Below are 12,974 nucleotides of genomic sequence, written 5' to 3'. Positions count from 1 at the left end.
ACTCTAGCCTGGGTGACAGTGCAAGACTCCGTCTCCAAAAATAAAATAAAATAAAAATATTTGGAGGGTAAGTGGTGAAGAATGGAGTCTTGGTATAGAAAGGAAAATGATACCTTTGCTGTAAAGTATATGGGGGGTAGGGACATGTCTGTACATTTAAGAATGTCTGATGCTTTAAGAAGGCTGTCTCACATTTCAGTTGAGGGATATCTTACAAAATACTTGACCAATACTACTCAAAAATGTCCAGGTATCAAAAATGAGGAAAGTATGAGAAACTGTCATAGCCAAGAGGAGCCTAGAGACATAGGAACTAAAGGTAATGTGGTATCCTGAACAGAAAAAAGGGCCATTAGGAAAAAATTAAGTAAATCTGAATAAAGTAATGACTTGAGCTCAGAAGAATGTACCAATATTAGATCATTAATTTAAAAAAATATTCTATACTAATACAAAATGTTAATAGTGGGTGAAATTGGGTGCTGAATATATGGGAATTCTTGGTACTATCTCAATTTTTCTGTAAATTGAAAACTTCTAAACAATAAAGTCTATTTTGTAAAAAGTCTATCTCTACCAACATTCATATTTTAAACAAGAAACTGTAGGATGAAAGAAGTGAAACATTTAATACAGATCAGTGGTGTTGAGGAAATTTTCTAGACTGTCTCCCAGAATGCTAGTCCCTATTGCAAAGAACTACTTTTTTATATAAAGCTTTTTCCCTCCTAATTATTTGCAATTTGCCGAAAAGGGAACACCAAAAAACATTTCCGGATTTGCCACACACACAAAACAAACAAACAAACAAAAGTTAGAAAAACTTCTGGTTTGGCTTCCAGTCTTGTCTCCAGGGCTAACTGGCGTGCCATCTGCTCGCAGCAGAGCGGTAACCATGGTTCATGTGTCACACCAGCGTGCGATGTTAAGAAGTTTGCCCCGGCAAGTCTGGACAACTCCGCTTCCGCACAGGTTGCTGAGGGCGGGCGGGGATGGCGGCAGCAGCATCCAGAGGGTGTAGATCGTTCTTCCAAACCCCATCTGCTTTCCTCTCCTCTGGCTGTGCCCGGGGTCCCCGGGCGCGGCAAGCCGCGGGGACGTGCGCGGGTCTTCTATGCATAACAAAAGAGCCCTCCTCCTCCTCCTCTTCCTTCTCCCGCCGCCCCGCGCCGCCCCCACCTTGGCTTCCCGCGGCCGCCGGGGCCCGCGTCCCCAGCAGGAATTGGCTCCCGGGCCCGAGGTTTCCAGGTACCCGGAAGGGGGAGGGGGCCGAGGCGGCAACAATTGGGCGGGTGAGGGCAAAACGCGCGGCTCGGAGCGCCAAGACTCCGAGGGGCGGTGAGCCCGGGCCGTGCCGCCGCACGATTGGCCGGGGCCGCCCCGCCGGCCGCCGCTGATTGGTGGATTCTCAAATTCGGTCTCAAGGCGCCAGAGGAGGTGTTTTAGCGGGGACTACGATCCAGGCTGGAGTTGCGCTCGGCCGGTCTGAGCGCTGGCGCTGCCCGGACGCCACGGGGTCCCCGCCAGCCCAGGGCACTCGGCGCGGGGATCTGCGCGCCTCGCTCTCCCTTCCCGATGCCGCCGCCCGGCTGCTGATCGCCGCACCACCTTCCCTCATCGGCTTGGGTCCGTGGAGGTCCCTGCAGAGGCAGGAAGCCTCCTTAGGAAAGCAGGGGTAAGCGTGCGTCCCCAGCGCCAGTGGGGAGGCGGGAATTGGGATACAGGGCCCACTCCCGCCCCGGCTGCCAGCCTGCCACTCCTGACGTCCCCCGGCTGGCGAGGGCTCGAGGTGTTTCTGCCGGGGAACCCGGTGCGCAGAGGGTGTGCCGGGTGCAGCTCTCACTCCGGCCCGGCAGTAGAGGGGATTTGCCCTTCCCCACAACTTGGAGCTTTCATTGGAGAAGTTTATTTGGGGGATCTGCTTGGAGGCCTGGGAAGGGGTTGCGCTCAGCGCTGAGTGGGTTTGGTCTAGCGATCGGGTTTCCTTCCCCCGATTCAAAACCCCTCAAAGCCGAATTCCTCTCAGTTCTTTGCGCCAAAATTAACTGACCTGGGAGACCCTGTACTTTTCTGACAGATTTGCCCAACACCCTTCCGACTTGGTAACTTTATTTTGCCATCTAGCTTTTCATAAGGAGTTACTATTTTTGTAGATTTTTTTCTTCCCAGATTTTCAGTATTACTAAGCACACTTTAGGTGTTTGAGTTTGTTCGCGTGAGTTTTAGAAAGTTGAGGGTGGCTACAACTCCTGGAAATGCCCAGGATGTGCTTAGAGAAAGGGGAATTTCATATTGACAAACAAGTAACACATATGTAGATATTTTTGTTTGAGGAAAAAATACCTAATTGCAAAATCATTTTCTAGTGTAATTGTGCATTACAGATGGAGGTAAATTGTTTAACACTAAAAGACCTGATCAGCCCCAGGCAGCCCAGACTAGATTTTGCAGTTGAAGATGGGGAAAATGCACAAAAGGTAAGCAAACATAAACACCTTAGTTTCTAATATATTAAGGATGGTGATGTTGAATTCAATTAAGTGTTCCAACATGCCATTTGTATTTGTATTTAAGCATAATAATTAATATTGATAAACATTATAGAAACATTCTTTTTTAAAACTAGAGCCATCCAAACCATTATTGTTGGAATTCTACTCTCAGATATAGTGGGAAAAATAGGCAAGGTTACATGTAATGTTGTAACCAATTTATATAAGTCAAAAATATGCTGGCTACAGCAATCAAAGTTTATAATACAGTTGTCAAGGGTGGTGTAGCTAGTGCTCTGTAGGAATGCTAAGCCTCAGTTCCCAGGAAAATAGACCTTTGCAGGCATAAATGCTGGATTATTAAAGTGCTGTGAAATGTCTTCATACCAATGAACTAGCTCCCAGAGACTGTTCCATTCACCCAAGAGTAGACCTGTGCCTACTATATAGGGAGATAAAGTGGCTGAACTCATCAGTATATTCTGAATATTTTACCATACTGTTGCTAGTTTTGCACTGAGCCATTCCCTTACATTTTGCACCCCTTGTGATTTGTAAGACCAAGATTTTGTTTTCAAGAACATTACAAAGTAAACTGGCCATAACAATGTCTAAACTATCTGAGCATTTTTAGGCACAGGCAAATAGAAATAACAAACCAAGTTTTAGAAACTTTGAATATAAATCTGTGAGTAGCAACTTGGGCATTGAACTTCTCTGAGCTCCTGGTCTTATTTTTAGGCTTAGCATCAACAGTGAAACTCCTTGGTTGCAAAGCAATCCAGGCTCATATGAGCCTTTGAAGAATACTTGATAATTGCTAATTTAGGATAGATGCGAAATTGTATGCTCCCCCATCTAGGGATTTTTTTTTTGTCCGGCATTTTGATTTATTTTTATTAGGTAAAGAAATACAGTAGTCACCCTTATCCACAGGGAATGTGTTCCAAGACCTGCAGTGAGTACCTGAAACTGTGGATAATAGTGAACCAGATTGCCATTAGTTGGAACACATTTCTGTTTATTCTGTTTATGTTTTCCACCCCCATATTTAGTGCCTTTTCCATCTTAACTAAGTACTTATGTACCATGGCTATAACTTTTGCAGTTTGGGGTATGACAGCAAAACTAGCATGAATTTCTCTTTCATTCTTTACAATTTCACAGATAGGAGACTAATTATTACAGTAGATCTTAGCAACCTTGGCGTACGATTTTCTTTCCTTAAGTCAAGAACGTTCACCTTTTCACTTAAAAGAAGCACTTTATGGCTTCCCTTTGGCATATCCAAATTGCCAGCATCACTACTCTTGTGCTTTGGAGCCATTATGAAGTCAAATAAGAGTTACTCGAACATGAGCACTGCAATACCGTGACAGCCAGCCTGAAAACACAGTGGCTGCTTGAGCAGGTAGTATCTACCGTGCAAATACGCTGGACAAAGGGGTGAGTCACATCCGAAGCAGGACGGAGCAGGATGACGTGAGATTTCATTACACAGAACTGCACACAATCTAAAACTCATGAATTGTTTATTTCTGGAATTTTCCATGTGATATTTTTGGACCGCAGTTGGCCACTGAAAGTGAAACCACAGACAAAGCAAAGATTATTTAAAGTGGCCTTTTTTTTTTTTTTAATTATCTAAGTCATGAGGGTGGAAATGCCCAGACTTAAAGTATATATTCAGAGTTTTGGCTTTGAGAGTTTTAGAGCAAAACTTTGTTTTCCTTTCCAATTTGGATGGTTCAGCCTTGAAAAAATACACATCCATACATTTATATCACATCTAAGTCAGTGCTTTACTTCTCTTCCTCTGGGTCAATGACTTTTATCAAGTACCTTCAACAAAGACCCTTCTCCTCTAGCATCAGCAAGTGCTACTGTGTCCAGTTGAGCTTTCACATTCTAATGTGTGTGGGGAAAAAAAAGTCAAGTGACTTAAAGAGATTGGGAAAGCAGTGACAATGTTTGAAATAGCATTTATGAGCAGGGATTATGTCAACTCAAACAGAAGGCAAGAGATGAGAACAGGGTGCTTCCACAGAGTTACTAGGAGGGGCTTCTGTCTGTCTTTTTCATGCTGCTATGAAGTAAAGGAAGGATGCTTTCTAGGGATAATGAAAACATGGGGTTTAAGAGCCAAAAGGTCCTGGGTTTGATTTCCTACTTTGCCATTTATTAGCTATGTGACCTAAAACAAATATACTTAGAAAGTCTTTCAACAAATATTTTTGTTCCAGATGCTGGGGATACGGTGATTTAATGAGTTTCCTAATCTCCCTAAATCCATTTTTTTCTTCCATAAATTGGAATCAATATATAATACTCCCCACATTGAGTTTTTGTAAAGCACCCATAGGCACATAGTCTTCACACTGTTTTGAATCAGACTGATAGCCTAAAGATGAACATGATGTCCACCCTGCCCTCAGTTACCAGGGAGACTTTCAGGGGCCCAGATGTAAAACTATACTGTGATTTGGTGAGTGCTATACTAGGAGTAGGAACAAATTACCTGGGCAGAAAGAAGAGGAGGAAATAAATTCATGGGAAGTTCAGAGAGAGTTAAAAAGCTTCACAGAGGAAGGAACATTTGGGCTAAGCCTTAGTGGATGAGGAAGCTCAACCTACAAGAAAGCAAGAGTGAACGAGATGGACATTTTAGGCAGAAGTAACAGCATGAGGTGTGAGCATTCAAAAAAATGTTCAAGAAATCAAGAGTGGCTGGAAGCTAGTGGTGCTGAGTTGTTCCTTCTTGGAATCTCTCCGGGGAATACCTGGAGTGGTGTCTTGCTGGATCAGCGGTCATTTAGAGGATTTCTTTCTTGGCCATTTGCCCGTTGGTCAAGGTCTGTAAGTACTGTATTATGCATGCATCTTCTTACCAGTCATAGAGAAACTTTTCTTTAAAACATAAAGGAGTTTCCAACTTCATTACCCAAAGTTACTATGCCTCTTACCTGTTTACAATGCACTTGAGACAACAAAAGTGCAAAACAGTCTGGGCCAAAGAGGCTAGGAGAGCTTTGTGAAGGAGCTAGCACTTGAGCTGTGGCTGGAAGGAAGGAATACTGAGTCTCAGGCAAGTAGAGAGGAGGGGAGTTAGTGAAGAAGTAGAAATGAGCATGGCATATTTGGGGACAATGCCCAAACTTAATGGGCATGGGTGTTCTTTGAATGTCATTCATCTCTCTTGGGAGTGGGTGAGAATGAAGGTGAGTTCAGTTTGGAATATGTTTGTACCTGTGTGGTTTATAGGTAAATAAATATGTGCAGAAAGCAGCAGGTAGCCTGACTTTGGAATTCATGAAAGGTCGTAATCAGGTCCGAACAGGAATTGTCAGCATACAGGTTGATTTTAAAGCTTTATACGTGGGAGTGGCAAATAATGAGAGAGCGGCAGAGGGTTCTGTGTGGACTCTTGCGGTTTGGTTTGTAAGAGTGAAAATAGAAGGAGGCTGAGAAGGCACAATCAGAAGTATGAGAAGAACCAGGAGAGAAAGAAACAGTGGTATCTCACAAGTTAAGGGCTGAGAGTTCTATAGAACAAAGAATAGTCAACAGTCTTAACTGCTGCAGTGAGGTCAAGTAAGATATTTTGCCATTGACTTGATCTGGCAACTGAGAGGTGACCTAAGTAAGAGCAGTGGATCAGAACAGACTGGTAGTTTGAGGGACCCCTAGGAGGTAGGCAGAGGAAACCCTCAGTGTGGATTGCTTCTAGAAAGTGTGCTCTGGAAAGAAAGAGAGTTGTTGGTCCATAGCTAGAAGGAGACACTTTCTAACATGTAGTCGTTGCAATGAGACTTAAATAGTAGACAGAATTTCAACAGGCAAAGCCAGTGGCATTAAAGAGGAAGTGGTGGTGTGAGCACCAGCTTAGCTGTGACAAAGTGCAGGGCAGGTTTGAGTAGCAGGGGGACTGTTTGGGCAGAATGTGGGATGTGCATGAGAGGGAACTGAAAAAGAAGTTGGCTAAATATGGCCCAGAGCTAATATATACACTTGACTGTGTATATTGTTTGAGATAACATGATCAAAGCTGTATCGGACACAGGAGCAGGACTAGAACCAAGACAACGAAGACCTTTCTTTGGCAGCATAAACTAGTTTACCTATAGTCAGTGTGCTGGTGTTATTAGTAATAATAATGAACATTTGTATAGCACTTCACAGATGACAGAGTGCTTTTACCTTCTGAGCTCATTATCACAGCAACTCTATGGTAGGTAAGCCAAGGTATATTACCTCTATTTATATATAAGAACTAGAGGGCCGTTTCACAGGACACTCTAATGGAGGGAGTGATTTCCAGGGTGTTGCAGGTTAGATTTCCTGAAGCAGATCTTACCCAGAGGTTAAGTGTGCAGGAAGTTTTTAGGAAGTACTCTTGGGATCAATGCCTAGGGAAGGGACAGGAAGGCATGGAATTGGACAGAAGGAAAAGTGGAGCTGCAATACAGTCACAGTGGAAATGACCCTCTGGGGAGTTCTAGGGCAGCCATCAGAGGAGTCCAGAGTTGGGGCAAGGAGGCCTGGCTTTTTTTTTTTTTTTTTTTTTTTGAGACAGAATCTCGCTGTCACCCAGGCTGGAGTGCAATGGCATGATCTCAGCTCACTGCAAGCTCTGCCTCCTGGGTTCACGCTATTCTCCTGCCTCAGCCTCCAGAGTAGCTGGGACTACAGGCGCCCGCCACCACGCCCAGCTAATTTTTGTTTTTGTATTTTCAGTAGAGACAAAGTTTCACCGTGTTAGCCAGGATGGTCTCGATCTCCTGACCTCGTGATCTGCCCACCTTGGCCTCCCAGAGTCCTGGCTTTTATATGTCTGTGCTACTTCTACCAGCCAATGAGTACAGGAGAGGCTTCCCAGGAAGTGGTGTGATCTTGGACAAGTCAGCTGTCTTCAGCCAAAGCAGTCCAGTTATGGGATGACTGTTGGCATTACTTCTAGCAGCTGGGGAATGAGTCATGTCTGAAGAGATCAGGGTACATCCCAGCATCCACTCCACAGCTAGGCAGCCTTGCTAGAAAACCTTGGAGATAGATACTTTCATCTAAATTCCTCATTTTATACATACGGAAATCTGGGCCCAGACAGAATGAACAGTTGTCCAGGATCAAAAAGATACAAACAGCTGGGACACAAATCAGGTTTCCATTGCAGTGCCCTTTCCACAGCCGTATATGCTGTCAGCATAGCAGGACAGACAGATGGAGCAAGGTGTGACTAGATTGCAGTTGACTTTCTGTCCACCTGAGACCTTAGAAAACAATTGGGTTGGCATTTTTTTCTCTTGATGTAGAGGTGTAATACAATCATAACCTACCACATGACCTAGCTCCCCTCCTACTTTAAGTATTCAGTAAACTACAGTGAAAATATATCAAAGTATATGAAGAAATAATCCATTCTCAGTTGCTCCCTCGCTAGAGAAAAAGTAACTCTTTTGGAAGCAATGGAGAAGGCATGTAAATCTCTGTCCACCCAGCATGCCTGGACCACACCCTCCACCATGAGGATACCTTTTGGAATAACTCATCAAAGCACAGTGTTCTTTGAGTATCTGCAGTGGGCAACGCATTGTGCCAAAAATTGCGATGAACAAGACATGTGGAACTTGCTTCTTGACCTTTTCAAGGGCACAGTCTTGTTACTGAGACAAGACACACATCCTGGAAGTTAAATAGCAATATGATGTGCTGTAGTATATTTAGCTCGAAATGCCAGAGTTAATGGTAATAAAGAATAGAAAAGAGGGAAAAGATAATAGCTAAGTTTTATCGAGCGCTCACTATATGCCAGGAACTAATCTCATAACCCTTGAGATTGGTATTTTTATGAACTTCATTTTTGGTTGAGAGAAATAAAGTATAGTGAGGTACAGGAACTTGCCACACTCACCCCTGCTGATAAGCAGCAGGGGTAGGTTAACTGGCCCTACATCCTGCGTATATAACTATTTCCCCATGCTGCCTCTCGCTAGGTACTAGTGGGGATCAGTGGCCTGCTGGGTACCTTTGGTTGGAGCTGTGGAAAAGATAACTTCCTCCCAGTTTGTGCCCAGGACACAGGCTCATTTTTAGATGTAGAATTTCAGAAAGTTCTGCCTTCAGCTGTTTCTTGCATACCAATGATTTTACACTGAATGAGGTCATAGGTGACCTCAGGCAAGTTATTTGACTTCTCTGTGCCTCAGTTTCTTCATCTATACAACGGAAAAATATTAGTGCCTATGTCACAGGATTGGATGAAGAGTCAATACATGCAAAATACATGAAACAGAGCGTGGCACATAGTAAACAGTAATTTCCCTTGAGAGTTCACCTGTAGAAGCCTTTATCAGAATAGCACACTAACAGGGACTTGTTAAAAGAGGTGGGTAGGTGCAGCATTCTGGGCCGAGTACTTACTGTAGTATGAGAAATCGCCACTTCCACTGACTCCTCTCCTTCCTCTTATACTAGGACCGAATGTTGCCATGGCTAGCATGCAGCTTCTGCTGATCCAAGGAGCAAGAGTTGCCTTGCCTACACAAACTCCAGTTTCTCCCAATATTTTACCTCTTCACACGTTGCTCATTTATAGGAAAACACTTACTGTAACCCCCTGCTCAACCAAAACCCAAGCATTCAGTAGCTATACAGAATGTACAGGGAAGGAGTGACAGAGAACTCATCTACCTTTGTAATTATATGACACACTATTGACTGGAAAGGAATACTACAGAAAGAGCAGAATCTTTCTGTTTTTGAATATTGAATTATCGAATTCTCATATTGAATTTTTGAAACTTTTTTAGGGGAAAGATACGTTTTAATTACTTGTTAGTTCCAAAGGTGGATTCTATATACTTAGTCCTTTTTTACAACGGGCCCATCGTTAGTCTTTTCTTAGAATTATTTAAGACAGTCTACATCAACGGGTGGTCTGGAGGCAGATGCTATTCCACAAACTATCACCAGGGTGCAAAAAATTAAGAACGGAACTTGAGAGTTAAGCACTTAAAAACCTCAGTAGTCTAGATGTGGTGGCTCATGCCTGTAATCCTAGCACTTTGAGAGGCCAAGATGGGATGATTACTTGAAGCCAGGAGTTTGAGATGAACCTTGGTAACATAGTGAGACCCCGATCTCTACAAAAAATTTAAAAAGGCCAGGCCTGGTGTCTCATGCCTGTAATTCTAGCACTTTGGGAGGCTGAGGCAGGAGAATCACTTGAAGCCAGAAGTTCAAGACAAGCCTGGGCAACATGGCAAGACCCTGTCTCCACACAAAATTTTAAAAATTAGCTGGGTGCAGTGGTGTGCACACCACTGTAGTATGCACACCACTGGAAATCCCAGCACTTTGGGAGGCTGAGGTGGGAAGATCACTTGAACCCAGGAGTTTGAGGCTGCAGTTAGCTGTGATCATGCCACTGCCCTCCAGCCTGGGTGACAGAGTGAGACCCTATCTCCAAAAAATAAAATATAAGTATTTGGGTGTAGTGGTGCATGTCTGTGGTCCCAGCTACTTGGGAGGCTAAGGCGAGAAGATTGCACGTGCCCAGGAGTTTGAGGCTATAGTGAATTATGATCACACCACTGTACTCAGGCTGGGCAACAGAGTGAGACCCTATCTTTAAAAAAAAAAAAAAGGAAGAAAAATAAACCTCAGTAGCAATTCAGTATTGCCACCATATCTAAGCTTATGATTAGTGGTCTCTTCTTGTTGAAGAAGCTGTGGGTCAGTTTGAGTGACAAACTCAAATGGCAAATCACATCTGGTGGGAGTTGTGTTGCACATTAGTCCTGTGAAGTAAGGTCACATATCAGTTTGCAGGAGTTTGGAAATCTAAAAAAACGAGTCCTTTACCATGGGTAGTTTGAGATGCACTGCTCTGGAGAATGACATTAGAGAGCTCTCTAGATTGGCTTAAAATGTGGGATTTTGTTGGATGCTCTTCCATTAACTGGTCCTGCTACTAAGTGCTGTATTAGCACTGGTGCACATTGAACTACAGAAGCATTGTTGCTCTTCACTAGTCAATGCAAACTTGTAAGTAGTGTTTTAAAAAAGATGACACTTAGAAACAATATGGACTCAACCCACATTGGCCCTCATAGTCCTCATCTGTTATAAACATGCAACAGTAACAGATACATTGTGATTTCTTTTACAGAGATACCATGAAAGATAGGTGTAAAAGGAGTAGCAGAGTATAATCTACTTCTCATTGGAGCGACTCTTCTATTCCCATGACTACTTTTCGTTAGTCCTATCCTGTTACTTTTCAGCCCTAAACATATGGTCCTATTTGTATTTTCAAGTCTTAGTGAATGGTGGGAGCAAAGTATACTCTTAGCTGATACCTGCCCTTTCTCATTCTTGCTAAAAGTTTCTTTTTTAAAATAGGAAAATATATTTGTTGATCGATCAAGGATGGCCCCGAAGACTCCAATAAAAAATGAACCAATTGATTTATCGAAGCAAAAAAAATTTACTCCAGAAAGAAATCCCATTACTCCAGTTAAGCTTGTTGACAGACAGCAAGCGGAACCATGGACACCCACAGCTAACCTGAAGATGCTCATTAGTGCTGCCAGCCCAGATATAAGGGACCGGGAGAAGAAAAAGGGACTATTCCGACCCATTGAAAACAAGGACGATGCATTTACAGATTCTCTACAGGTAAACAGACTGTGCTCCTCAGGGATTTTTTAGAACTTAAACAATTTTACTTGATTATTAAAAAATCATAGAACTGTCAACTTTTCAGCTCCTATTGAGCCAAAAGCAGTGGCAAACTGAATATCTTTTGATTTGTAGTAGAATTCTCATTCTATCTTATTTTTCATAATGAATGCTTTCTTTTCTGTATGATACTCCCTGGACCAGGGCTCATTTAAAAATGATAAATTATTTTAAAGTAATGATATTTAATCATTTTTATTTAATGAAGGAATTTGGATTTTTTTAAATGCTGCTGTGAATTTTAATTTTGCCCAGATGTTAGGGATAATGTTAATGTAAATATTTTTGATTGAGGAAATTCCATTATTCTTATATATGTTCAGTTGGTTAGTTTGGGGCTTTATTGAAGTTAAGCCATCTTTAAATTACCTGTTCTGTGGGGAACCAGTGCTGTTGAATAAGCAGCATGTCTATACTTTGTTAAAAAAAAAAAAAAAAGTTAATTATTTTCACTTCCCATCAAGCTTTTTCTCAGACTTCCTAAGAAAAGTTTTGCAGATTTCAGTATTCTTAACCATTTTTCTCTTTTTGGCGGATTTTTCAAGCTATAAAAATTGCCAAAATGAAGAAATTGGGAAGAGAGAAAAAAGATGTCTCGAATTACAACTTGAAATTCATAGAACAAAATGAATTTAATCTGTTATATATCTTGCAGTGGTAGATTAGCGGTAGTAGTAAGAGATTCTTTCATGTAACTAAATACAAATCACACAGTAGTTCCTATGTGCTTGAAGCCAGAGGAATTTCACAATTCCTTTTTTTAAGTCTGGGCTGTTCTTTGGCTTCCTTTCCGTCTTATGTTTGATGTGGATCACACAAGGAGCTGGTCTAAGGCCTTAGGTTCAAATCACTAGCTGGGTGAGTGGGGGATATCACTCAGGATCTCTGCATCTCAATTTACTCACCTGTAAAATGAGGGTCGTGGTACCTGTCCTGGTTTTATTGGGGTTCTAAAAACTAAATAAGATTAAATGTGCCTTTTATTGTCAAAGGCATGTAAGTATTAGATTTTTTGTAATTTTTTTGACAAAAATATAGCAAAGTGAAAATCAGCCAATGGGAATCGTTAGTGACCTCTTTCGCAAGGTAACATTGTTGATCTCTTACTTTGGCAGAACTAGTTGTTTAACACGCCCCTAAAACAATTAAAATTTTGGTTTTCTACCCAGGCTTTATAGAGAGATTTTAGCTGATCAGTCACTAGAAAGGTTCACCACCTGTAGGAAGTAAATGCCTAAAATTTCGGTGGATTTAAAACAGACTTTCTTTTAAAATCTAGGGCTTTAATATCTTTCAGCAGTGTTTCACAATTTTTGGTATACAGGTGTTATACATCTTTTGTCAGATTTATCTCTAGGTTTCCAAATTTTTTGATGCTATTGCAAATTGTATTTTTTTTTAGTTTCAATTTCCAATAGTTTGTTTCTAGTATATACAAATACAATTGATTTTTGTGTGTGTGTGTATTGATCTTGTATCCAGAAAACTTACTATACTGATGCTTTTAATGTCTGATTTATTAGATCAAAGTCAAGTGTTTTAAGTAGTTTTTTTTTTCTTTTTAACTTTTAAGTTCAGTGGGTACATGTGCAGGTTTGTTACATGGGTAAGTTGCATTTTGCGAGTGTTTGGTGTACAGATAATTTGGTCACCCAGGTAATCAGCATAATACCCAATAGGTAGTTTTTCAGTTCTCACCCTCCTCTCACCCTCTACCCTCAAGTAGGCCCTGGTGTCTATTGT

General features: G+C 41.9%; 1 protein-coding gene across 1 annotated transcript in view; it reads left to right on the top strand.

Moving 5' to 3' along the window:
• Positions 1-906: 906 nt before the first annotated feature.
• E2F7 (E2F transcription factor 7) overlaps positions 907-12,974 on the top strand; it is a 44,864-nt gene continuing 32,796 nt past the window's right edge. The window contains exons 1-4 of the mRNA XM_003832879.5: positions 907-1,248; positions 1,426-1,675; positions 2,385-2,477; positions 10,893-11,168. Of these exons, the coding sequence (XP_003832927.3) occupies positions 2,385-2,477; positions 10,893-11,168 (369 nt within the window). The 5' untranslated portion in view covers positions 907-1,248; positions 1,426-1,675. The remainder of the gene's footprint in view (positions 1,249-1,425; positions 1,676-2,384; positions 2,478-10,892; positions 11,169-12,974) is intronic.

The sequence above is a fragment of the Pan paniscus genome, chromosome 10, assembly GCF_029289425.2.
Source record: "Pan paniscus chromosome 10, NHGRI_mPanPan1-v2.0_pri, whole genome shotgun sequence".
In the NCBI taxonomy this organism is placed as follows: domain Eukaryota; kingdom Metazoa; phylum Chordata; class Mammalia; order Primates; family Hominidae; genus Pan; species Pan paniscus.
The sequence above is the reverse complement of the archived record's forward strand: the minus strand, read 5'-3'. Positions and strand labels throughout refer to the sequence as shown.